Source organism: Patagioenas fasciata, chromosome 3 (genome assembly GCF_037038585.1).
Source record: "Patagioenas fasciata isolate bPatFas1 chromosome 3, bPatFas1.hap1, whole genome shotgun sequence".
NCBI classification, from domain to species: Eukaryota; Metazoa; Chordata; class Aves; order Columbiformes; family Columbidae; genus Patagioenas; species Patagioenas fasciata.
Genome location: NC_092522.1, coordinates 34899826 through 34927458, shown reverse-complemented (window position 1 = coordinate 34927458; position 27633 = coordinate 34899826). Strand labels below are relative to the sequence as shown.

The following is a 27633-nucleotide window of genomic DNA, read 5'->3' as shown; positions in this document are numbered from 1 at the left end:
AATTCTTGCATTCAAATCCTTGCTTCATGGCAGACCCTTAAGCCTTTACCCTGTGGGCCTCACATTTCCTACAGCCTCTGTGCTCCTGAGGTAGCCAGTAGCAAACTCCAGGAACAGGACTCAGGCAGAACATGCTGTCTCAGTACAGCCCTTCCATATATTTTTCATCAAATCTCCTGGGATCTGCTTCACAGAAATGTTCATATACCACATCTCACTCAGTTCCTTGATCTCTGGCACCCAAGTAACCCACCCATGAAGCTGGGTGTTGAGACGCTTTGCATCTCCAAGATCCTGTGAGGATAAAGCTCAGACGCCAAGGAAAGGCCTTGGTAAGTCAGGCCCAGCACCACACATGTGTGGGCGTTTCGTTGCCAGGACTCAGGCTTGCATCTTCACCAAAGATGGTTTTGCTTCACATAGATGCACCAGCACTCCGCTCCACTCCAGATCCGAGGGTGCAACATACACAAACCTTGAGCAGTGCTATGCCACTTTTACCCCAAATCTAGAGTGGGTGACGAATTTTTTGGTCAAGAACTTGTCTGCAGTGATTCGCACCTCTGAGGCTGTAAAGAAGTTGGGAACATCAGAGCAATCCTTAAAACTGAACCAAAGGGGACATGGGGAGGAGTAAAACTGCTTGAAGCCACCTTGATGTCTCATCCATCTGCATCCAGCACAGCCTGACCATATGTGAGGATTTGCTCCTGTTTCACATGACAGAGGTACAAGGAGGCATGCGTAACAATAACCCCGGTATTTATTGCTTTCTCTGAAAAGTATTCTACTCATCTAGGTATGTATTACACATTTTTAAAATGGTATCAGGGTTCGAAAAGAGTTTACATGTGCTTGATTGGTAGACAATAAATGCATCTAAGCAGAAAGGCGGCCTAAAACCCTAACATATCACAAAACAATAACTTCAGATTTCAAGGCTGAAGGCCAAATTAAAGTATGCAGTGTTGTTTTCTGTATTCCCTATGATCACAAAAAGTGAGGTAGAGAGGATGGGAGGCACTGGGCTTGATGAAGGGGCCTCTGACTATTTCAAGGAACCAGATCCCGTTCTGGTATTCCCCCTTTATTTCTGAATTTGGGGGACACACAATTACCTCTGAAAAGAGAGACAGACAGAGAATTTAAATTAATAGTCTGAGGGGAAAACGTCACAGAATTTTTATTAAGAGTTTGTTCATGTCAGTCCCCTCCCAAGCACATTCTATTTATATGGCTTACAGAATGACTGCAAAGAGTGAAATCTCTTTAGTATCTAAAGTGAGAGCCATTGCTCTGAGTTGTGTTGTAACAGTAACGAGTAGATAAATATAAAATAATATTCATTTATAAACACTGTACAAACGCCAACTGAATTTTTGCAATAGATATAGAAGTAGATAATTTGGATTGTAATGTGACAGGTAATTAGTTTTCAAACTTAGGTCAGAAAACTCAAGACTTGGGCCCCTGATGTTTAATAATATATTTATGGTCCCAAAATAAGCCTTGTGGTTTTCTGAGATGACAGGTAGGTCTTTCACTGAACTCAGCCAACACTGCAGCTATTTCTTGGAACTCTTTGTCCATTTTAAGTATGCTATATGCCTCTGAAAATACATTTGCAAGTTTGAAAATTTCATCTGAAGTAATTTCCCCAATGCATCTTGGAGGATACCCTGGTAAGACGTGAGATTTTAGCTCAGAATTGCTGTCCATCTGTCCTTCCCCGGCACAAGATCAGTGTGTACGTGGTTTGTAACAGGGAAATCTGTTCTTCTAAACAACGCTGCTGGTGATGAAGCATCTCTGGCTTGCAGAGCAAGGTGGGAATTTTTCTGGTCTGTAATGGATGCAGAGGGAGTCACATTTAGTAACTCTGTGGGTGAGGCTTTCCGGAGCACGGCGAGATAAGGCTCGAAATGTTCTGGCAACGCGCTCTCGGGGGTACATTTCCCAGGTGCGCGTTGCTGAAGTCTCAGGGTAATGCACCAAGAGACTGCAGCCAGAGCCAGGCTGCAGCCGCGCTGCGAAGCCTGCGGCCCGGGCCCCGCTCCAGCCGGGCCTCCTTCCCCGCCTCCGCAGCGGCCGACCGACAACGCCCGCCACGGCCTGTGGATGGCGAGGGGCCGCGCTGCCCGCCGGGGGCCGCTCCGGAGCTCGCCCCGCTTCCCCCCCTCCACCCACCCGGGCCCTCTGCGGCGGGGCCGCCGCTCCCGCTCCTCCCGCAGCGGCGGCGAGACGTTGGGGCCCTGCCCGCCCGGCACACCCTGCCGCAGCGCCTGCCGTCCTCCCGGGCCGCCCGCCCTCCGCGGGCGCAGGAAGCGGCACACCGGGGCAGCCCGGCGGCGGCGCGGGCCGGCCGCGGTCGGGCCCATCCCGGTTCCCGCTGCGCCGGGCCAGGCCTCACGTACTGCGGGCGGCTTGGGAGGTGGGGGGGGGAAGGGGTAACCGCTTCCCAGCCCAGACTGTGCATGTCCAAGTGACGCATTGCAGGTACGAATCCACCAATCAGTGCCCTCCTTCTGGAGTCTCCGCCCTCCTTCTGGACTGTCTTCACTCCTCGGTATTTTTTTTCTAAGATCCTCTTCCGCCCAGAAAAATAGTCCCCTAGCTTGCTCTTCACTGCGCCCCCCCACGCCGTTTCACAATAGCATCCCCCCCCTGTTTCCCGTGCCTCGTCCCTTTCTCCGCCGGGGCTTGGGGGCTCGGGGGTAGAAAAGGGACGCGCTCGGGGCGCGGGGGGCCTGCCGAGAAGAGCGCGAGGAGCCGGGACTTCTTTCGCAGCGCCGTTCCCTGACAGGGAAAGGGGAGGGGGGAGGGAGCGGCGCGGAGCGATCCGGGCGGGCTGTGAGGAGGTTTATGAGCCAGTGCTAGCGGCCGGCCAAGGCTCAGTGTGAGGCGAGCCGTAGAGCGGGAGGGTTGCTCCTGTGCTTCGTGCAGCCGTTAGCTTCCTCCACACCCCACAGCCAGGCCGAGTCACCATGGTGAGTCCCTAGGCATGGGGTAGTGGCAGGGCTTTGCGGGTGCTGGTTTGGTGCGGGGGGGTGAGGGTGGGGGCTGCCTGTGGTTGAGTGCGGATGGGGGATGGGAAGGGAGAGGTGCAGGTGGTTTGGCTGGTGTGGGGCGAGGTCGCCTGCAGAAGGGTGGTGTTAGGGGTGAAGGCGTCCTTGCCGTGGCCCGTGGGTTCAGCCCCACAGCGCGGGTTTGCTGGGGTGTGGGGTGCTGCTCGGAGGCGCCGTGTGCGTAGGAGGAAGTGCTGGTGGACGAATCCCGCCCGGGTCCCTTTCCCGCCCTGGGGCGTTGGTGCGGATTCAAAATTCAAACTGCCACTCGGTTCGACCGCCATGACGCTTTGTCGGGGCGTGTGTCGGTTGGAAGCAGGGGGTGGGGGGGGCGAGGGGGAGCGGCAGATAACGGTTTCTCCTGGGAGGAGACCCGCGTGGAGGGTGCCGGGAGGGGGGAAGGAGCCTGCCACGATGGCACCAGCTCCACTTTCTTATCGCTTCCTCCCCCCTTCCTCCCCCGGCAAGCCGGCGTGTGCGGCTGAATGGGGTTGGTAACGGCTGCTGCGAGCCCTTAAGATGTCTGGCTCGCTAGCGAGGTGTGTTGCGCCTGGTAATAATGCACTGCGGAGCCCTGCAGCTTCTGAGTAGCATGATGATGAGGGGCAGGCTGCCTCACTGCACCATTTCCCTCCTTGCTAGACCTGTTGTCAGCTCACGTTGGAGCCGCTCTCTGTTGCTGGTTTCAACGCCTTGGTTCGGTGGCTCTATTGAACAAGGGATTTTTTTGTTTGTTTGTTTCTTTTTACAAATTTGGCTTCCCGTTTTGATCGTTGCGGTGGACAAGCTTGCATTTTCTTGCTCAAGCACAATTTGTTTTTCTCCTATGATTATGGTTGCTTAGGATTTCAATCAACTGTCAGAACATGTTTTGTGGAATTGGAGAATTGTTGCAAATTCGGTCTAAAGGATATGAGTTTAGCTTTTTTAATTAAAACAAGTGGATACTGAAACGTACACGACAAGGAACAATTTTGTTGTGAAAGCAACACCGATGACCACTTAGTACCATCTCTGCATTAAGAGAAGATGCAGTATAGTGGAATTGCATTTTCATTCATTACATGCTTTTTAAGGAATTGGATCACTAACAACTCGCCATGTCTAAAGTGAACAATGAGTACTTAACTTTGAGGGTTTTTTTTTAAAAGTGCTTTCCCCAAGCGAAGTAATTAGGTGAACAGAAGCATGAATGTCGTTGTTTTCTTTTGCTTGAATTGTGAAACTATACAGCAAATGATCCAGAAGGGACGAAACCCGCGAATCTAGCAGCAAAAGGCTCTTTGCTTTTAGTAATCATCTGTACAGAACCAAAAATGGAGTGTCTTCAAGCAAGGTCTGTATAAAAATGGGTGTGTCCAGGAGCCACAGTGACACTTTGAATGTGGCTATAGACTGTTCACCCTGACAGACCAGACTGGCTAAACCTGTGAATATACGTTGTCCAATACTGCATAAGCTAGATGAAGCAGAATGTTTTGCTCCCCTGAAAAACTAACCTACTATAAACATAATTTTGGCCCTAATATGCTAGTCTGTCTAGTTCTTCAGTTAATCTTGCCAAAACAGAGCTGTCCATTCAGAAGTAACATCTGTGAAGTATGCCAAAATGCCAAGTTTTGGAGGGGAGCGGTGTCATCTGTTCTGTGATTTGCTGATTGCCCTCCATCTGGCAGTGTTAGTCAGCTTCTGTTGAGGCTCTTCTAAAATGATCACTGCATAGCAGCTCCGGCTGTAATGAAACACTACCTCTAGAGGCTGCATATGCCGCTGAAATTGCTGCGCGCGCAACAGCCCGCGTCTTTCCTAGGAGGCTTAGATTCTTTGTCAGGCCCTCAACATGATCAGGCAGCAGCAGGAAGGGGACTGTTGCAGTGAAAATGAAAGTGCTGCAGTGTGAATTGGAGAATGCGATGTCAAAGCTGTGATGGCTTCCCTGCTTTCATCAAAGGAGGTTTTTAGGTGGATCTTGGCCACAGTAAGGGGCATGTCAAAACTTCAGCATGGGCACGTTACAGTTGTAATTTAACTGTTTGTTTCTGAAGTTGGGTTGCATTAGTGAATGTGTGCATACTGTCACGTGTATGATGCGTGAGTATCTAGCTTAAATGCAGGACAGATTGCTCCAGAAGGCCCCTCTAGGGACAACCCAGTGGCTTGTAACTTGCAGGCATGGATCCTGGCTCAGAGCCGTCACCTGAGTGGCATGGGAGGGGGTGACCGGGCAGACTTGCTGGCTCCGCCTTTTGCTGCTGTTGCGCAGCAGTCCCTGCAGAGCCTAGCACTGCGGAGTACAGATGGTGTTTGTTCAACCTTGCCCCACCTCCTAGCTTATCTTTCAACTGCCGTGTACCAGTGGCTTCTAATATGCTTTGTGCTTTTCTCAAAGGCTCTACCTTTTACAGATAATGACAAAGCTTATCCAAATTTATGGTCAGTGGCTATAAGTTAGCCACAGTGGAAGACCCAGAGAAAGTTTGGGAATGCTTAACAGTTTAAACACTGCTTAATGTCATGTCTTTATATAAAACTGTTTATATAAAACAGTATGTGACTCAACTTGGTAACCCATAAGTATTGACCTAAATAAAGTAGGTACTTGCTACTTAAATCTGATATACAGCTTTCTGTGGATATAAATACTCTAGAGATATGTAGCACATCGTTCTCTTCACTCAAGCAATAAAAATGTAAATACCATGCAAAGGTATGAGCCTGTCTATGTTAATGATACACTCCAGGCTAGTGAAAATCTGCTAGGCTACTGTTAAGTGACCAGCAGAATGCTTCTATTTTGGAGCCTAATGTTGAATTGGTGATGTTCTCAGCAGTGCTGCTGCCACCCTAGACTATCTAATTTCTTTAAAAACAAAGTTGAACCTGCATGGAAGTACTTCCTACAGCTGCTGAAATTGGAACAAGTGGAGTCTATAGCTGCAAATACCCATTGGCTGCTCCTTTAGAAGCTGCTCAGTACTATGGTCATGATTATGAGAGGAGGTGAGCCACAGTCAGTCTGAGAAATCATGATCATGGCCTTTATCTTGGACTGTTTCTGTATTGTATGCATATTTGTTTTGTAAGCAGTTTGGCTCTTGTATGGTTGCTTGAGCAGCTAATTCACTTCTGTTACAGGAGGAATAACTGGAGGCTGGTAGCTTCTAGGTTTGTATACAATATAAAAATGTAATTCAAATTGAAATTAGTAAAAACTGACAGGTGGTGGATATACCTTTTTCTAAGTATTTCATTGGCAGATGGCTAATGTGTAGAGAGACTTTTGTGGGCATAGCTAATGACTGAAAATGTTTCTAACTGTCAGTATTGCAGTAATTATAAAAAGACTGTTGCTGTTGCAATAGGAACAAAACTAAAAAAGCAATTTTGAACCTGGGTAGTGTGTTTATCTTTTCTGTGTGTTGTGTGTGTTTTTTTTTTTTTTTACTTTTTCATGGAGTACTATGGGGTAAAGAGCTAAAGGAGCTTTGAAGGAAATGCATGAACTTGTTACTGCAGCTCAAATGAAGCTATCCAGAATTTGTTTGAAGGATCGACTGACTTGAAAACCTAGAGGAAGTATTTCTAGAGTCTTCAAATACCTTTGTTTCATGAGTTAAATCTGTTTGGGGTTTGGTCTCAAAGACGGAGGTTTGTGTTTTTATTATTGCTGTTAAATCTAGTTGATTCAGAAGTGTTCAGTGATAGGGCAAAATCAGGTATAAACTGGGGCTTACCCAACTGATATGGAAATTGTCTTATACCACTGAAACTTGCTCTTGTGGTCCTGTTGACTATCTTATACTACTTGAGTCTGTAGACAAGAGTCTAAAGGAAGTTTAGACATCTGTATGACAAATGCAGTGAAATTACTGGGCTGAAGCTGCTAGTACTGATTATATGGACTCTGTTTTTTACAGCGAGGTCTTGGACATGAAACTTCATGTTAATCAAGGGATGATTTAATTCTTGAAGAGTATATTTTTCTAATTATAGTATTGTAAATTGAAAGAGACTAGTCACCTTGAAATTTGGGATTTGGGGATTACTGCTGCATTACTTTGACCTAAAATGTTTAGTGTTAAAGCTGAGGCTACTCTACTGCCAGTAGTCTACCATGTTAAGTTTTTTAAAACAAGTCTAGGTTGACCTGTGTGCCTTGAGTTTGCTAGTGTTGCTTGTGTAATTGATTGATACACATGATAATCCATTATTTGGGTGTACAAGATATTGCAGGATCAGGAAATGAGGACAGGCTGCCAGGTCTTACTTAGCAGGCAATCCTGATGACTTTTTGAGCTGTGTGTTAGAACTGTTTCGGAATGCTACAGCTAAATTCTGAAGAGCAGCTACCATATTCAGAGGCCACTACAAGTCTGTGTCTTATTTTGCCTTCAACTTTTGCTACAACTATAATGATATTCTCTTTTATTGCAGGCTGACCAACTGACAGAAGAGCAGATTGCAGGTGAGGTTTTTATGTGCTGTGTTGCTACTCCTACTTGACCTGGCACATCTCTTAATCCAGTGACAGTCTGTGTTACACAAGATATTTAGCTTTCTTAGATACAGAAGAACTATTGTGGAATATTTTAATTTGTCACTTAAGTTTTAAAGGCTTATCTGCTGTAAAAGCACCATGGATACAATTTATCTGAAGTTTTGTCCTCTGGAATAGTTAGACAATCCTTGCAGCTTTACTTGGGACTCTGTTTTTTTTCTTATGACTACAGAATTGTCCTGAGTGCAAACTGAAAGGCAAGTGGGTGGTGAGGAGGGTGACAAATCTCTGGTGAAGACTTGGAACCTGGAGTGTTCTTCTAACATCAGGCGAAAACAATTTACTTTGTGATCATCTGAGAGTGGAGATGTTTCAGAATGGCTGGTTCTGATGACAGCAGGGACTGGCTTCATGATGACAGCTCCTGATATTCTGTATTTGGAACTGCATTGTGTACTTGGACACACGTGTTCTGTGCACTGTTCTGATTGTCTGGTGCTTGCTCTGAAATGCTCAAATATCAATTTCTTATGTCTTAGTATTAGCCACCTGACAATCGTTTCTACATACTGACAGCCATTTACTAGTGGTTAAAACTTCTGCTTATGTCTCCTGCTTATGCAGGCTGCCCAAACTAGTATCTGTCACTGCTCTCTGAAGACTTATTTCAACTGCCATTCTAGATGTGACTTCATAATTCAGCCTTGCCATTCAAAAACTTCGGGGCTTTTGGTCTGACAAGTGTACAGTGCTAATACTCAAAGTCTTGGTTTGTGTAACTGTCATGTGAAATGATTTTAGAGGGCGTTAAGGTTCTGCTAATCTAACAGTACCAGCCTCTAAGAGGTATTGCTATTTAACTATGGTGCAGCTCTTGAAGACACTGTATTAAACAGAAGTGTCATAATGAGCTTGTTTGTTTCTACCATAATTGCCAAATTTGAAGTGCAAGAACATTCTTCTGTAGCTTTTAAGACTTCAGAAGCTTGCTTTAACTCCTAGGAGACTAATTATGGTTTTGTGGAATGTCCTTAGTCTATTTACTTGTTGCCATGGTACTGTCTTATGAGTAAGCACAGGTCAAATGTAGTTCAATTTGAGTTTTTTTTCTGGAAGTGGTTTACATTTCTTAAGGGTTTTGTGATCAGTTTAGTTGGAGCAGGCTTTATCAATTGTCACTGCCATTCTTTTCAATAATGGTTTATTCTTCCCATTCTTAACTGTAGGAGCTTTATTAGTTGATGTAACTGATTATGGAATATGACCAGGAAGCATATTAACACTACCTCAGCATTAGTGTAAATGTTAGCTATTCAGTAATGATGATGTAGTTGTCAGAGCCAAAAGTGAGTATTAATAAGCTTGTCATGTTGGAATAAAGAGTTTTCATCAATGTGGAAAGAATAAAAGTATAACTTAGTGTTAGTATCCAGTGCAAAAATGGCTTGTCACTTTGACTTCAGCTATAGTATTTCATTAAGCAAATGTGTTTGGAAGTTTATGCTTTACGTGCAAACACAATGTGAAGACGTAAGCCTGCTGCTAGTCTGTTAGGGAACAATCCCTGATGCTGTTTAGGAAGCGTGGTGGCTGACTATGCTGTTGGTGTAGTTTTGCCATTGAAGGCTGGTGTCTTGCATGGGAAAACTGTTAGAGGTACAGTTTGCTTGTTTTACAGACTGTGGTTTTAAAGGCTCAAGCCTCCTACCATTCCTTTTCAACTTATCTGAAGATACCTAGCTTTTGAAGGTGGCCATAAGAAAATGATACTGCAAGGTAGAGACACAATTCCTGTCCTTAAATAGGAGGCCAAAGTAATTAAAGCAGCCATTTCTCCTGGGCTTAAAACAAATATTCTGCTTGTGTTGTGAAGCACTGTAATAGAGTTGTTGAAGATTCCAGGTGTTCTTGTTTCCCATGGAACTCATTGATCATATGGGACTGAAGCTTCTTGTCATTATAGGTAGGGGTGAAGAACTTGCCAGGTTTTATTCATGTGAAAGTGTTTTTTTTGGAAGCTGAGTAAGTATAGAATGTGAATCCTAGTTGCAGCTTTACTCCGTACAATTGAAGTTGCAGAGACAAATAGGTATCTCTTTGGTTGAACATTGTATTAAAAAAGGTATATAGGTCAGAACTGGTTTATGTGGGTGGTCGGGGGGGTGAGATGTAAGTATACTTTTGTCACAAAGCAACTGGTCTAGTGAGCTATACTTCCACTAGACCTCAAAGAGATGTAAATGGGCTCTCTGTACAAGTAGGCCTATGTATGGTGTTTGTTATGCCTTGTTCATTTAGTGTACTCTGGCTCTCTGTTGGGGATCTGACCGCAAAAGTTATTTAGAATTTATTTCACAGTGGAAATAGTCATGGTTAAGTGTTGAGATTCTGGTAGCTGTGAAGAGAACAATTGATATTCTCCTATCAAAGTTCTGAGCATAGCCGGCTAAACTGGGCGAGTAGGAATGGTAGTTCCGATTCACTGAACCTATTAGGACACTGAAGACTGCCACTTCATCTGGGAAAGGTGATGTAGTGCAGAGATGCCTCAAGCTCTTGTTAAACAGAACATTTTGAGCTAGGGTGTTAGAGTCCACATTCTGTTGGACTAGCCCTTCTTCCATAGGGCCTGGAAGTAGTATTTTCTCTTGATGTGGTGTCCTTTTTCAGAAGGAAGGAAAGGCTGAGACCTTGTAGGCTGGCTTTAAGATGAGTGATTCTGTTGTCACTGTCTTCACATTTCTGACAGGTTAGCCTTATCTAGGATACAAGGGAATTTCCATTTGCAGTTTTCTATGGAGGAGTGTTGAAGAGAAGGAGAATTTGCTTTACAGGCTGCATAGAGTTAAAAGGTGTTTAAGTGTGGGAGGTGTGTCTTACAGTCTTACATTGCAGAAGCTAGAATTGAGTTGCTCACTGAATTTCAGTATTTCATAGCTGCCCTCGCTGACCACTGCCACAAATTCTCCAAAGCTATGCTAGGTTGTTCTTGTTCTAGTCTAAACTGTATCTGCATAGGTTGCTATTCCTTTGTTGTAATTACTGGAGGTGGTTCCTAGGAGTGGTTAAAGAGTTATTTCAGTTGTATTCCTAACTTGATTCAGCACTTCAAACAGGACTATGCTGCTGATCTCTGATTCACTTACTTTCTTCAGGGTTATGATCTATAACTGGTTGTTTCTTAGCCTACAGCATATTTGAGTAAAAGAAGACAGTTGTCCTTCAAGTGGTCAAAATATACCACTGAATATCCATTGTTGTTGAAAGCAAATATTTGAGTTTTGCATTAAAAAATAGATATTACTTTTTCTAAGCAGGGTCACTGTAGTATTGTGAAGTCTGCTTCTTGTTGGGATGAGTGACAGCTGACCTTAAAGCTAAGGATGGTTAACAGCTAAACATTTTGAGTAATGCTTGAGTAACTGACTCTTGATGAAGACTCAGTGTTCTCCTTTAAGGTCCTTCCTAGACTATGAACTATACTAGGCTTGACCCAAAAGCCTTTTCTTTGCTGGTGTAAAACTTTCCTCGTAATAAGCCTGTCTGCCTCTTATCTGACTGAAACTAGCCCCAAAGACTGTTTGGAAGTAACTGTAGGTACAGGTTATAGCTGCCTGTTTGGGTAGGCCTGTTTCTGCTTTGTGATTTTACAATGCTGGCTTGAAACTTTTGGTTGTGTGGTAGCTTTGCTCTGATTCTTGTGTGCTGAACAGTGGGAGTTGGCTTTTGGAACACTTCAAACTGTTAGATGTAGAAGAGTGGGTTTTTCCTGGATGGGACTCAACTGTGGCTCTGGTATTACAGCTGCACTCATGAACTATAAAAAGCCTGTTTTTGCAGTTGCATTTTTAACACTTGCCAGCTTGTACTCACCTCAAGTGTTTCAGAGTATGAAGTGGATGAAGTAAGAATTTATGTAGTTCATGTGAAAACACAACTTTTACTGTGACTAATTCTGGTCTGAGAAACTCACAATCTGGAAACCTGACTGCTTGGAAATGTTGGTAAAATAATTTTTGGAAGTATTTCTGATGCAGGAGTACCCTTGACGTAACAAGTTCTCTGAAGTCATGATCCCTGATACCTAGAAAGCTGTAAAAGGGCCTGAACTACACAGGCAAGTAGATAGGTTTTTATAACCACAGTTATAGTCCAGTGAGCTAGTTTAAGGTCTGTGGCCAAAGATGAACAGATGGCATGGATTAAAACCAACTTCATTTTTGGACTGGTCAATTAAACATGTTATGCTTGTATTAATATTGCTGGCTACAATACAGCTATTGTAGAGGGTTAAGAGGTAGCATGGAAACACAGTTATGCAGCCTTACAGCTGTTTTTGACTGGTTCTGTGAAGGCTGTTTCAGGATACAGTAGGGCTGAAGCAATTTTCTTAAGCGGCTTTTCAGAAATTAAGACTCCAGTGGCTTTCCTTCTTGAACAGCTGGCTGGAGTTGTGTTTGTACACAGACTGAAGAACTGCGGAAGTCCAATGGGAGAAGTTCCTTTTTAGTTAGGCATAGCCAAATGTTAAGACCTATGGTGCTAGTACTGCAGCTTTGCGTAGCATATACTGTTCAGACTTGCACATCCAGCGGAAGTAGGTTATAATGAGAAACTATTTTTAGTTTCGTCTGATTATACCTTTTTCCATTGACTTGTCTTTTCTATGAGTAACATTAATGCTACAGCTTAATAGCGCTTCTATTTTGAGTACTATTTTTCAGCTTCTTCAAAGTAGTTTATTATATTCTCATGAGAGAAACAGTTTCTACCAAGTATGTGGATCATTCTAGTTGCAGATTAACTATTCCTTTCAGCTCTGTATTAGGGATCTTGGTTCAAGATAGATAATAACAAACGTTTGAGTACTTCTAAAATGAATGACCTGTTCTATTGTATTTAGGTCAAAATGTGGTTGATTGGTGGACTGGCAGGTTGTTCTCCAGATGTCGGTGCTTCTATATTTGCATTACAGTTACAGCAGACTGAGCAACATACTGAAATTTTCTTAAGAGAATGAAATCAAGTTTTTAAATTTGCACTGAAAACAGCAATAGAATCTTATCTGATTAAGTAAACAATGTTTAGAAGCTGAAGGGATTAACTCCTTTTTTGTTATTATACAGAATTCAAAGAAGCTTTTTCACTATTTGACAAGGATGGGGATGGTACTATAACTACAAAGGAGCTGGGGACAGTGATGAGATCGCTTGGTCAAAACCCCACAGAAGCAGAGCTGCAGGATATGATCAATGAAGTAGATGCTGATGGTAAGATTTTTACTAATAAGTAAAACAATAAAGTGCCTAAATCCTGTTCTCCTAACAAAGTAACTATCTTGCAGGCAACGGCACAATTGACTTTCCAGAGTTTCTGACAATGATGGCAAGAAAAATGAAAGATACAGATAGTGAAGAAGAAATTAGAGAAGCCTTCCGTGTGTTTGACAAGGTACTAAAACGTTTATATGAACAAGTATTTGTTATGAAAACTCAGTCTGACTTCTCATGAGTTTCCTCACTGAATTGAGGGCTATCTGCAATCACCCCTAAAGTTCAGTCTCTGTGGGACTGCACCTGAAAGCCGGATAAGTCATCATGATAGTACTGGGTGATACTATTGAGCTCCCACTTGCTATGATACCAAAATACTTGTACAAGGCTGGCAGGGAAATGGCTTGGATATTTAGAATAGTAATCTTTTAAATCTTAGTCTTTGTCAAGTGAATTGCTAAATAAGTGTAAAATTACTCAGCTTCTTAAGCAATGTGCACTTCTAAACAGAAAATATATTATGTTAAGTACCTTGGGGTGTAGTCAGTCCAGAGTTTGGATATACTAGTACTTTAATGTGCAGTATCCCCTGAAACAGGTGAATGAGAAATAGCTTCTGGTCTAAGAAACAAGACACTTGAAACAGACAGTCACATGATTGAATAGGTATCTGTCTTTCACTTAAAGGTTACAAAAGGTGCTGATTGCTTTGTTAGTGATTAAAAAATGTCTTGGGATAGAACAGCCAAAATAGACTGTATTGGATAAGTTGTTTCCAAAATGTCTTTTTAAGACTAACATCCTAGAAAATACTGTAGATATGCTTAGAGCTCTCATTTGCCTTGTGCAAATGCTAGTGGTTAAAGCTACATGAACTTCAGCTAACTTCAGCTTGCTCTGCAATATTCTGAAGTTATAGTTAAGTTGCTATGCCTTGGACAAGTCTATTCCAGTCTTCTTTTTTCCCCTTGCCAGGATGGTAACGGTTACATTAGTGCTGCAGAGCTCCGTCATGTGATGACAAATCTTGGGGAGAAGCTAACAGATGAAGAGGTTGATGAAATGATTAGGGAAGCAGACATTGATGGTGATGGTCAAGTAAACTATGAAGGTAAGGAACTGTTTCTCAATTCTTCTTGTGTAGCACTTGTCATGTTGGTGATTGTGTAGATGCTGATAGCAACGCCAAGCTAAAATAGGGCAATGTTCAGATGAGATATCAACGGTTGATGTTCCTTTAAGCTTATGTCTTTTAGTATGTACATTGTGTACCTCTAAATAGGTTTCAGTTTGAGTGGGTTATTGCTACCTTTGTGCCAAAGGTAAAAAATGACTATTCAACTGTGCAGTGCAAGAAATAACATTTAAATCTAATGACCACTAGAATAAGGAATCTAGCCAAGATGTTCATATATTGTTTATACTGTTCTGTTCACTAATGAACGTTGCTCTGACAGTAGCAAGTCACTCACTTTTCATTAATGCTTTTAGAATTACTAGAGGCAGAAAGCCTCTAAAATGCACAAAAATTTCAAGACCTTTTAAATAACCTCACACAAATCAGCTGCAGCAGTAGCTTGTTTTTATTTAATTCTTCATGGCATTAAAACTTAAGTCACACAAGCAGGAGGAGTTCTGTTAGACAAATGCTTGCAGCTCAGAAGTACTGAATTTGTTCTCATTTTAACTCTCTGAAAATGCCATAGCTTGTTTCTATGAGATGTTCAAATAATACCCTTACTGTTTGAGGTGTAGATGTGGCTTCCCTTTAAGGCCTTCTTGGTTGTGGCTTCCCTTTAAGGCCTTCTTGGTTGTGGCCTTAGGATGAGCACACATCTATGAGCAAAAAGGTATTTTTATGAAAAAGGCTGTTGCTCTGTCACTGTACTTGTGAGTAGGCTGTGTAGGGGATGGCATTGGAGAGGGGAGGCATCTGTGTGTTTTGAGTTGCTCTTTTGAAACTTGAGTAGCCAGTTAAGCTCCTGGTTTCTTTTTTGTTACTGTATCTGGAACTGTGGTTTAGCAAGATAAGTGAAGAAGCCTGTTTTGTGGCATCTAACTTCCAATGTGCTCTGAATAAGCAATGATTCAGTTGCTTAAAGCCAGTCATGCAAAACAGTAAAACTTGAACTGTTCTTCTTTGAAAAAAAAATCAGATGAACACAGTGTCTTGCTTGTACCCCTGCTTAACTGATTGTAACTTCAGTGTAAGCTCTACTGATCTCTTATTCAGTCTTAGATAACTTGTTGGTATCTGTAAATTAGTGGGCATGAGGGGCCTGTAATGTTTTATTTTGGAATTCAATCTGTTTGCTAATTCACTCAGGGACCAACTTTTATTTAAAAAAGTAGAGGCCTTTTCCCATGAAAAATAGGAGGGGTTTAGGTGTGATTAGTGAAAAAGGGGGCTATCTGGAAGATGCTTTTCTGAATGTAACTGAAAACATAGTTTTGAAGCAAAGTTCAGCACAAGTGAGGTAGGCCACTTCTCAGATACTGCAGTTCAGATTTTTTGCTGAATAACTCTTATGCAACTCTTTCCTTTTACAGAGTTTGTACAAATGATGACAGCGAAGTGAAGACGTTGTACAGAATGTGTTAAATTTCTTGTACAAAATTGTTTATTTGCCTTTTCTCTGTTTGTAACTTATCTGTAAAAGGTTTTTCCCTTACTGTCAAAAGAATATGCATGTATAGTAATTAGAAGGCCATTCCTCCATGTTTTTCTCCTTTATCTTACTGTCATTGTTCTGATTTTTGGAAAAATTGATCTAAGTAACAAATGTTGCATGTGGCTTACTCTGGATATTTAAGCCCTTCTGCACATCTAAAGTTAGAGTTGGTTAACTGTGGGAACATCTGGGTTGTCTGTTTAAAAAAAAAAAAAGTAGCTTTCTTTAGGAGACTTGGGTATGACTAGTGTAACAAGTTACATAAAGCAAGTTGGGGTTTACCATGCATTAGCAATTCCTTAGTTAAAGCAACATGCTGGCTCTAGTTCTTCAGTACATAAAGGAGTTTGTTCTGCTTTGGAGTCCTGCAGCTAACTGCAGGATAAAACTGTGTGTATATATACATGTGGCTAATGCACTGTAAAAATCATTCTCCTAGCTTACTTCACAGTAACTTGTTTGTGGCCATACCTGTAACATGTTGTTGAAATGTGGAGTCTTAACGTTGTGGACAATTGACAGTCAACAACATGAAACTTAAGTTGCACTAACGCAAAACGGGTGATTTATCCAGGTACTCGTACACAAGTTTTTTTTTGTACTGCTGGTCCTGTACCAGAAAATATTTTCTCCTCTTGTTACTATGCTTTTTAAACTTTGTTTAGCCACTTATTTTCAAAAAAATCTGCTTATGGCACGATTTGCCTCAAATCCATTCCAAGTTGTATATTTGTTTTCCAATAAAAAAATTACAATTTACCCATACTGTTTCAATGTATCCTTGAATTATTTACAGGAATTGTTCAATACAGTTGCTGCTCTATGTGTTTCAGTATGTAGCAGTTTGGTTTGCTTATGCAATGGATTGGCTGTCTTAAAATAGCTTGGAAGGTGAAAACTTAGTCCTTAACTCTGGCCCTTAATAGTATTGTTGACTTGAAGAAGCTTTCTTACTAGTAGTTTAAAATGTATTTTACAGTCTTGTGTGGAGCTTGGTGCTTCAATAAACTTACCGTAGTGACTGGCTATGCCCACTATCTGTAGACGTTGTGAACTGGATGTTGACCTAGTTCAATAGTTGACCTAAAATTAAAATTCCTTGTTCAGACAACTAAACCTGTTTGCTTTCTTTTAATTATTTTGGACTTTATTCCCTGTCAGCTGCTACATCGGGATAACTTAGTCTCACACCTGGACTTCCCTGAAACTACCATGTCTGAGTTGCCATTCAGGATGCAGTCATCTCAAAGTACAGAAGGAAAACGCTTGCTTACTGAGGAGTATGATTGTGCTTCTAGCACTAGTGTTTTTTGTCAAGGTTTATTCTCTTTTAAGCAGAAAGCAAGTCTGGTTTTGACCAAGGACAAATCCAGGACACCAAAAGAATGCTAGTGGCTCTCTGTGCCCCTTGGCTCTGTACTCCTCTGGCAAGAACTGACTGCTCTTATATATGCTATATGGTTATCTTGTGTAAAGGCAACCAGAATCCCCAAACAAAGCATTGACTCCTGTATCTGGTTACCCTCACTGGTCCCAGCAGAGCAGTTACCTAATGTTTTAAAACTGTTTTAATCATCTTTGAGGTATTTATAATTACAGTGAAAATGTAAAATTAGGACAGCTCATCAACCTCGTTTCAGAAACACTAGATCAAATGTTTATGGCCACTGATCTTAAAGCCCTGGTTCCTAAGGCCTCTAAGCACATCTATTGGTTTTCCAAAGGGGGCTTGTCAAAAGTGTTTAAATTGCCAGCATCAGAATTCCTTAGAATTGTTGCTTGTGCACTGTCAATCTGATTCAAGAATTGTATGCAGCCTCTACTAAATACAGTTAGGGTTTGCCTTCTACAAATTGAGTGATTGAACAAACACTTTCTATCCAGTCTTAATCCTGTGGCCTGGGAGCCTGGGGACAAGACAGGTGCTTAAACTTGCACAGTATGAGGAGAATTTGACAGAACCATCAGAACAACCACTCAAGATTTGGAATTGCAGTATTGGAAGTGCCATTTTTGGAGGTAAGTCATGCAAACTAGGATCTGACAAGAATTTGTTTGCCAGGCTGGTGTCTTGCAATTCCCAGCCTACTGAAAGTCATGTCAGCCCACAGTCTTCTGGTATAACACAGCATGCATTTGGAAATGTCTGACTAAGGTAAAAAGGAGACAGTCCTCTCTATTATGAAGGCTGCCTTGGCCAACCTAATTGCATTTCATAAAGTGAGTGGGTCAATAATGTGTGGTGAGACGGCTGCCTTTTACTGTTATTTTAGCTAGTCCTTGTTCAGAGTCTAGTGGTGGGAATCAAAGCTACTGCTTTAGTTCAGTGTAAACTTCTTATAGTACTGTTACCTAAATGAAGTGTGATTTCTTTGTCAATATTGAAGTCTTGTAGCCCTGTTTACATCATACTTGAACTGCAGAATGAGGGTAATGCTTTTCAGCTCTTTCTGCTAATGGAAGAATGCCTTCTGAGGTACAGTCAGATGTGGTGGAAGGTAATGATGTTGATCACTAGAACTTAAATCTTTGGGTGGAGGTGCATTTGCAGGTACTTTTACCTGGAGTGACCTGAGAACGACCTGTTTCACAATAGCAAATTTCTGGATATGTGTGTATGTGGGAATACTCTGAAATTTCAAGTTCAGCTTCTGGTAGCATGTGAAGATACAATCCTTCATCTCGTCTGTTAAATACAGTGGAGGTTCTTACATTCTATACCACAATAGCAAGAACAAAAATTGCTTTAGTACAACACTGCAGTAAAACACCTGGTGGTGCTGTTTTGTTCTAAACTGGGGGGTGAGGTGAGGGATGTTATGCCTGAAGACTTCTGTTAATGTATAGGCTTATGGGGAGAGATCCTACCAATATGTATAAAAACCTGATGGGAGAGAATGAAGGCAGAACCAAATTCACCGCAGTAGCACTCGATGGCAGGACAAGACACAATAGCTGCAAATTTTAAAAGATTGGAGTTCTATCTGAACTGGAGGAAATGCTGTGATGGTGGTCAAACACAAGTTGTAGAGTCTCTGCGGATTCAAAACCAAGCTGATGAGGTGATGGGCAAGTGGCTCTAGCTGACCCTACTTGAGCAAGAAGTTGTACTAGGTGATTTCAAGAGATCCCTTCCAATCTAAATGGTTTTGTGTGGTGGAGGTGTCCCCGCTGGCTTCCTAGTTTACCATGGTGTGTGACCTTATCTTCATATGGTGGTCTTTCCCAGTGAAGGGAGGTGCCTGATTGCTTGTTACAACCCGATAAATTTGAGGGTATGTCACTAATTCACTATAATAGTGTTGGGAGTCACCAAGCAGGACTACAGAAGGTACCATATACCTCAAGGCTATGAGCTGTCATGAAAATACTTCCCTAGTCATTTGTGGAATTCCACGCTGTGGAATTTTAGTAGGGGAATATGTTGCTGGATGAAGAGTAGTAGTAGCTGGTAAATTTGCAGCCTGTTAAGACAGAGCTGATAAATTAGGGGCAGCTAATGGGTAAAGGAGACAGTGAGCATTAGGAGTCTACTAATAAGATCAGTCTAATTATTACAGGGAGACAACAGCTCAGAAGGTGGATGAGTGTCTAATGCAGGAGTACAGCTGGTGGGCCAACTGGAGGTGACTCAAATGGGGTAGTCAAGTCATCCAGTGGGGCCATTGGCCCTGAAAATTTTGCAGGAGTGAGATAGTGAAACCCACTGCATCTGAGCAATCCCTTTCGTGAATTGTTTTGTAATAACCTAAACACAATGAATAGCAAAATGAGTGCTTTCTTATGCGTATCAGTTCTATTATATGACTATGCTGTGTTTCTTGGACAGTAAGTGAGTCCAACTAAGAAAAGCTGTGTTAAACTGGTTTGCTAACTCTTGTGTCAGTAAGAGGAGTTTTCATAGCTCAGGATTAATTGTCATTGCCAATCATTTCCAGGGGGATGGGTGGGGAATGTTAGAGACTTTACAAATTCTCTCTGAAGTACCACATTTAAAAATGGCTTTTCCATCTAAGTCTTATGTTCTGATGGATACTTAAGGAGGTTTCATTCTGAGTCTGCCAAATGACTTATCAGTTAAATGTTCAGTTTAGCGAAGAACTCATGTACAAATGAATGAGATTCCACAATCCCACCCCCCTGCAGTGAGAATAGTAGGTATTTTTTGAGATTACAAGGTATTTGAATACACAGGGGATGTGCTATCTTAAGTACGAAAGAAGTCACGTTCAGCCAAAAGAGACAATGCTGAAAAAACTTGGGGACTGCATAATAAATCTATGCTTAACAGAGCTTTGAAAATGAGGTAAAATATTTGAGACAGAGCAAGCTGGTAGATTTTTAGAGTAATTGTATTTTTAAATAACAGTATCTCCTCAGTGTTTTTTTTTCTATTTACACCAGCATTTATCATTACTACAGATTTGTGACTGGAGTGAGAGCAACCATACTGCACCTGCTCCAATATCTGGTCTTTGATATCTCTGTGTGTGCTAAAAAAATGGATTTTTGAGGTCTTATGCCAAGTTTGCACAGAAAAAAATGGAAGAAAATACTGGAGTGGGGATGGGTTTCCCAAAAGTGCAAGTCTGATCTCATAGTGTCATCTGCACATGATGTCAGTGGCAGTTTTTCAGATTGACTGCTTCTGGCTGGTCCTTAGAAAAACAGTTCCTGTGGCCTTTTTTATGTAAACTGTGGAGAAGATGGCATTTATTTTAGTGTCTTAAACTTGAGAGTCCTTAGATACTGTTCAAGAAATTGCACAAAGATCTGGTCTGACTGGAAGACCTTAAAGATGAGATTTTTAAAAGGTGTGGAAGATTTAGTAAACATGACTTCTAATGGTAATAATCTGGAAATGAGGCATATTCCCTGAAAAACTCTGGACCTTATACAGCAACTCTTACACTTAATATTATTTAAACTCTCAGTAGGCTATTGAAGAATGGGTCTGCATTTTACAGGATGCATTATGTATGCTCAGTAGCAGGTAGTTCCTGCTCTAAGGTTTTGCCATGCAAGTAGGGTGTCATGTAGTGTCCTGTCATGACAGCACATTGCATGTTGACCTTTTTGGTTTTTTTTTTTTTTGGAGTTTTTTGTTATTTAGGATTAGCTGAACTGGAAATGAGAGTGAAAAATGGGGTTAGGGAATAGAAGATGAGGAAATACAAAATTAGGAGAATGGGAGGAAAAGAAAGTGCAAACATCTAATAATTGATGCAAGATGAAGTTTGACACTATTCTTGGAGTAAAACAAGATGGGAGGGCTGGAGCTCCTGCTTCCCACCTGCAGGTTGTTCTCAAATGGCAGGGGCCATATTTGAGTTTGATACATTTCTCTTGTGGCCTCCACAGCTGGAACAGAGTATTTAGAGTGTTCCTATTGCATAATCCTCATCTTGCAGAGGAGACCTGTGCCCACTTGCTCATAAGTTAAACTTCCCAATTAGTAAAGCAATACTTTTATCAGCAGTAATTGACACCTTGATCAGCAAACAATACAGCTCTCCCTCATTCAAGTAGCCATGGTATGGTGGTGTTGGCAGATTCCTTCCCTGGCAGGCAACCTGACAGGGGTCAGACAACTATGCCTCTTCCTTACAGACCTGACAAGCCCCAAGTTTGGATTAGTTGCCTGTAGTGTAATGACGGCAATATAGCCCTGGTCCTGGGATACATTTGAAAAGGCCCATGCTTTTTGGCAGTCAGAAAAAATATAAGTAAAGCAACATAAAATGCAATGTATCTTTCTACATTGGCACAATTGTAGAAGACTTGTCTGTTTCTGGAGTGAGAGCTATTTTTTTTAAGCCCTATATTTTTTTTAAACTAAATCAAAAGAGGGGTTTTTTCCTCCCCACACAGCTTGAATACACGGCTATTGAAATAATGGGGGGAGAAAAAGAGGTTCAGATTTTGCCCCCTCCTCACAATGTGTTATTAATTGTGAAACATTAGATGATCAGCAACCCCAGGAAGGCTGTGGGGTTTCTCAGTTACCTCTGTTTCCAAGGTGTTTAAGCTTTGACTACTGTAAACAATTTTTCCCCCTTAAATAGCTGCTGTTTTTCTAACATTAACTGAACTTGAAGCCTTTGAAAGAGACCTTTGAATCTCCCTGTGTCTGAAGTGGAAAGGCAGAGTCTTTTGTTGCTGCCAAATCATTCACACAGAATAGGAAAATGATAGCTTAAACAATTATTCAAAGTCTACTCCAAAGCTCTATGGTCAGTATAGTCTCTATATTGTTTCAAAAGGCCTTGATTATGCTTAAAAATAAAGCTGCTTAATGGATTAGGATGTGTGGAAATTTCCAATAATTTCAAAGTGATTCACAAAGCAGTGTAATATGTCACTTGAATTTTTTTCCTTTTTAAGATGGTAGAATTAAGACAGACTGCGTAATTGAATTGCATTTTCAATTCTGAGAATGCTAGTCATTTTTCCATTGAATTAATATTGGCATTTAGACATATGTCACGTTTTAAAAGGTTGACAAAGTAAAAAGTATTAGAGGATTGTCTTCTGTTGACTTTCACTATGAGGAAGCCACCCCCACCAGATACATTAATGGGCCAGTTTGCAAGATCCCCTGAAAGCAAGAGCAAATGAGCACTTTCAGCAATTCTTCCTGTTTTAATCATTCATTATTCTGCCGGTAGGGCAAGTCTTCATTTTTGAGATGGACTGTGATTCCTGTTTATGCCTCTCTGCTAGCTCTTGCGTCCTCTCCCACTCTCACGCTATAGCATCATAACTGGATTGATGCTCTGGGGGTTTGTGCAGCCAGTGGCTTCCCTTAAAACCTTTTAAAATCCTGTTGTGATTCTTTACTGGGCTTTGGAAGAAACGCTACCAAAAAGTCTCCTTCTGGCAGCTTTTTCTTTCCCTTGACTTTACCTATGTTCTGCCCTTCCCCAAGGAATCTCCATGTGATCAAAGCTGGAGGTCCCTCACAGACTGGTCCAAGTTGCTGTGCTGTAGATTCATCATTTATCTGGCATTAATTACATGTGAAGGTGGGTTTTATTGCCAAGGTTCTCATAGTTTCTCTTTGGCTATGGAAGAGAAGTATCAAATGCTTTTGCTGTTTGGCTTGTATTAAAGAGTAATCTTCCCTACAAAAGCAATGAAATTGGGGAAGATTTCGTATCCATGGTCCATACTTTCTTGGCTGCCTCTATCTAAAGATAAGTCTGCCTAGTGTCAGCAATTAAAAAAAAAATCATTTGTTAGTGAAGCAGATTGGAAGCATCTACATCAATCCCAGGACGTTATTCATCTGCAGCTGAGGGAAAAGACCTCCTTGTGATCTGTCAGTGAAGGGTAGGCAAGCAGCTAGTGAGGTCATTTGCTAGATAGTCTTAAAGGAAACTGCCAGTTGTCAATGAACATCTGATGCAACTACATTTTATATCTAAAGCATGGGGAAAATACATCCAATATTCAAATATGTTTATTTCATCCTTCAGCCCTCATCCAGCCTTCCCTTCTGCACCTAGCCAAAGCAGGATGTTTTCACCAAAAATGCTGGCAGTTATATCCATTCACTGTTAGCACAGTAGAATGAAAGGTGCCATGTACATGGTGTCCTCTATTTCAGTGGCACTTTGTTTCCTCAAAGGGCAGAGGCAGACCCTGCCTTGCCAATCATGCCAAAGGGCAAAATGTCACTGCTTGACCACGTGACTCTGGGGAAGCTCTCAGGCATATCCAGACAAGAGCCTTCTCTTCACCTGCAAACATGGCCATAGCTTGGGATTGATTAGCTATTCCAATAACTTTCAGAAGAATCTACTTTTTTTTTTTTTATAATTTCACTGATGAAACAATTAGGGTCCAGTATCAGTTTGTGCCTTTGTCAGTCTTTGACTAACTTTAAAATAAAGACAAACTGAGAGTTTACATTTCCAACATGCCTTTGGAGAATAAACCGCGCAAACTCAACTTACCTGCTCAGTCAGCCAATACTAACGCTGGGCTGCTATGCAGTATGCGCTTTTCCTCAAGAAGCCCAGCCCAACTGAGTGAAGCCCACCCACAGTTTCAAAGGAGAAGGCAGAGAGGGATGGTATCCATCTGTAAACCAAAAGCTCTCACTACCAAGTGCTTCTGAGTACTTTCTTGCTATTTTTGTAGATTTGACAGGGAAGATGCTTAGTGACATACCCAAAACCACCATGAAGAAATCCCAGCACCTTATGTTTTAAAGGCAAGGTAAGCATTTATGTTGATATGTACATATGAGAGAAATGAGCTGTGGCTCACTTTCAGACTGTAAGTGGATGAAGCCTCTAGGGATCACTGTTCCATAGATATGTGACCTGCATTGTTTGCTTCACCTGATGTTTTAAATACGTGCCTCAGTATGTTTTGCTTTTGTGTGTTTACCATTTTCATGTGCAAGAAGCACTTTTTAATCTCCCCAGGTAGAGATTTGAGTGGTGTAGTCAAAGGTCCACATTTTTGCATACTTGTCCTGTTTCCTCAGTTCTTACCACCTTTGTGGATGTAAGCAAGCACAAAATAAAGCTACACATTCAACATCTGAGGTCTCGTCTTTAAGATATTCCAGCCGCTGCTGTTCCTTGCTCATTCTTATTTTTCTGCTTCAAATACAGAGCAGGTGGAATTAATTGTTTGATGAACTCCAGCAATTCTGAACTTTCCCGATCAACAGTCATTCCTGTGAGATAATTTCATCTTGCTGACAGAGCTGCTCTTAACTCCAGAAAGCAGCCACAGTTCAGAGCCTTAATATTGCTCATGACATGTATATTCTAATTCACTCATTGTGGGGTGGGCCTGTCTCCTCTTCTAACTCACAGACCCGAAGCAGATTCTAGCCAGGAAATCCTTTTCCAGGCTTACTGGCTCTTTGGCACAGCAGTCTCAGTCCTGTGGGGATGAAAACAAAAATGGCATATGAATTCTGAGCCATTCAGTCAAGCTGCCCTGCAGCAATGAGTCTGACAGAGTCTCGGCTCAAATTAACTTTCTGAAGAGGTTTTTGGATTTTGCCATCTATAAGGATGGTTATGGCAAAAATCAGTATTTTTTCCACTATTCAGAGCAGTTTTGTAAGATTATTCAATTATGACTAACACTTCAGGAAAGCATTGGAGCCTTAGCTTTATGGGGAGTTGTCCTTATGTATAATAAGATCAGAACCTTGAAAGATACCTGTGCAAAATGATGGGCCATACTTGAGTGTCCGAGTCTACCTTCAGCTTTGCCATTTTATTGTTCTCTCTGTGGAAGTCTGGGAAGAAGCAATAGCTTGCAGGTCCTATTATCCTCCTGTCTGTGCTGACTTTTTCTTCCAGGATATTAACACTACTCCAGGACATTAAGCCCTCAGCTCTCCTCCACTTCCCAGGTTGACATGCAAGTAAGTAAATCAGATGAAAATTAAATGATGGGGAAAACTAATGTATATATTCCAACACTGAAGCACACTTGTGGCTCCCATTTATGTGCTTCAACCAAAGGCCACTGAAGTCTCCTGTTAATTTCGGTGGTATCTGGATCAAGTCCTCAGTTCGTATCTAGGTCCTGATACAGCATATTTTTAAGAATAATGCCGAATTCCATCACCATTTAATACAGCAATTAAGTGTGCTATTAACTCGAATAAGAGGTGGAAGCCTGTGCTGAAAGTCAAGTGTGAACTTTGCTGAACTGGGACTTGAAACAGTAGTTTATATTAGGGGCTACTCCCATTCAGCATCTGAAAGACAGGGCTTCTGCTTCTTTGGACATCACTTCAGTTACAGATCTTTCAGACCAGAGCTGTCTAGAATACAACCATTCTGAAGCAAAAAACCCACTCTGGTTTGTTTGTGCCCAATAATGTACACAGGTCCTTCATTTTACAGCAAATCCAGTTACGCTGCCTGAGGGCATTCATAATGAAAAACACTTACTTTGAAGTAAAAACATCTGCTAGAAACCATTGGGGCGGGGGGGGGGGGGAAGTGATGACAGTGCCTCGACTCACCATAATTGCTGCTTTTTCAAAGTCCAGGCAGTTTTTGTTCTACTGCCTAAAGGTCCTCAAATTTGTTGCAGTCCAGTAAGTCCTATGCAAATGAATATGTCCACTAATAAAATATGCATGGATATCTGAGATGCAAATAATGTACATAAATTGCCATGTGTTGGCTGAGGCGCAAGAGCTCTGTATATGACCTGAGCATATGTGAAGTAATTCAAATCAGCTTAGATTGTCAGCTCAGCTCGTGCTGTGAGGGGCTGTGTTATTTGAATAAACTCCTGCTTGCCAGAAACTAGAGAGACTGATGAGATCCAGGGAATCTCTCTGTGATGGCCTAAGAAGTTACCTCCCCTGTCACTGCCTGTAGTCCTGTTCCAGAGGTTGCCCGTTCTGCAGAACAGAACATGTGCCCCACCTCAGCTGCTTTATTGCCACGGTCCATTCTGGACTTTAAACTGCAGGGGAAACAACTTAAGCTAAACTGATAGACTTTATACTGAAGCTGTTGAGGCTCTGACCATATTCTCTGCTTTTGACTTCACTGTGAGCACAACAACCGCAAATACAGGGACAGTAACTCCTTAAATTGTTGCAGAAAGGCATAATGAGCTCATCTATTAATACCCAAACAATCAACATCATCTCAGCTGGTGTGTGAGATCCTGTTACCCTAATGACCATTTATTCCCGTGCCCTCTGTACTCTGTATCACATCAGGGCATTCATCTTTTAGGCACAGCTAGCGAAGAACTATGTTGCAGGAATTCTTTTGAATGGCAACACAGCTGCTGCTGCAAGAAAGGTGATGTGTCAGCTCCTGTTTACAGGATTTTGCCCAAAATGTCTTCAGAATGCTACTAAAACACCTCAGCTTTCTCTTTATGACTATTTAATCTTGAAGGCCCTTTATGGCAATGAAAATCAATACACATTGTTGGTGTTCTTAACCATCCTCTCAAAAACAAACAAGGGTTTAAAAGAACTAGGAGTATTTTCCAGATTCAGAAGGTGTGTTTTGTCAGTGTGGCCAAGACAAATTCAGGTTGTAGATGAGCCAAAATATGAATATTTCTCTAGCTGAGAAGAGGAGTGAGTGGATTGGATGTGTATCATGTCTATGTGGTAGAAAAATGATCTGTAGAATTTCTTTTTTCTTGAATAACAAGTCCATAAAACTTAAAATACTTTCAGCCATTTCAATAGTGAGGCTGATCCTGATTCCTTCAGTCGTAGCATGACTTCTCTGACCTCTGTAACACAATTCCTTCTTTACTGCAAGAGATCAAACTTAAGGCCACTGCAGCTCCATTTTACTAGTCAACTCAAAATACCCTGTATGTTTATTAAATTGCCACCTATCCCTGCACAGGCCATACCAAACTGTGTGACTCTGAGCTACCTGTGCCTCCCATCTGTGGGTTCTGGACCCCAATGAATAGCCCTTATAGTCACGCAACTCCCAGTAAAAAACAAACAAGAAAACAAATGAACAAAAACCAAACCAAAGAAAAACAGTTTGATGTATTCCCGCTGGAGAATGCTTGAGTTACTCTGCCACTGCAGTATTGCGGGGCGAAATTGCTTCACGCAGAATTGCTGAAAAACAAAACAAAAGTGGTGTCTTAAGTTTACTTGACTGAATTTGCTTAATTGTAAATGGCAGTATTACTGCAGTTTCTTCTAGCAGAACAAAATGATGAGCCATGCTGAGCAGCTGGAAAGTGATGAAGTCTCTAATCAGTGCTGTGCTTCACAAAATGAACATCTGTTGTGGCCTGAGTTGGGCATCTGAAGGAATCTCTACATGATCTTCTGTGGGAAGGCTGAGGCTTTGTCTGCCCACATCCCAAGCAGGTGCTGGCTCTGAGCTGGAGAGAAGCCCAGCAGCCATGTTGGGGTGGCTTAAGCGTGACTTAATATTCCCAGCAGGATGACTAGATCAGATTTAGCGCTCTGCTGATGAGGACTATGCTCCTGGCTCAGTGGCTCATGGCCAGGAGACACTGCTCAGCAGAACCAGCATGTGACATAGGTAGGATCTGTGGAAGAAATTGCCAAAATATGGCCTGACTTAAGCGTTTTGCCTCCCACACCTCAGCACGCTGTACACTGTAAATCTGAT

At 41.9% G+C, this 27633-nt stretch overlaps 1 protein-coding gene across 1 annotated transcript; it reads left to right on the top strand.

Annotated features, from left to right (window-relative positions):
- The first annotated feature begins 2833 nt into the window (after nt 1-2833).
- On the top strand, nt 2834-16267 carry CALM2 (calmodulin 2). The gene is made up of 6 exons (XM_065833247.2): nt 2834-2987; nt 7500-7530; nt 12690-12833; nt 12908-13014; nt 13812-13947; nt 15387-16267. The coding sequence occupies exons 1-6, from the start codon at nt 2985-2987 to the stop codon at nt 15413-15415; spliced, it is 450 nt and encodes a 149-aa protein (XP_065689319.1). The 5' UTR covers nt 2834-2984; the 3' UTR covers nt 15416-16267.
- Nucleotides 16268-27633: the final 11366 nt, after the last annotated feature.

Coding starts and splice junctions, on each gene's coding strand:
- CALM2 (XM_065833247.2), top strand. Junction 12,834..12,907: donor CAATGAAGTAGATGCTGATG/GTAAGATTTTTA, acceptor ACTATCTTGCAG/GCAACGGCACAATTGACTTT. Junction 13,948..15,386: donor TGGTCAAGTAAACTATGAAG/GTAAGGAACTGT, acceptor TTCCTTTTACAG/AGTTTGTACAAATGATGACA.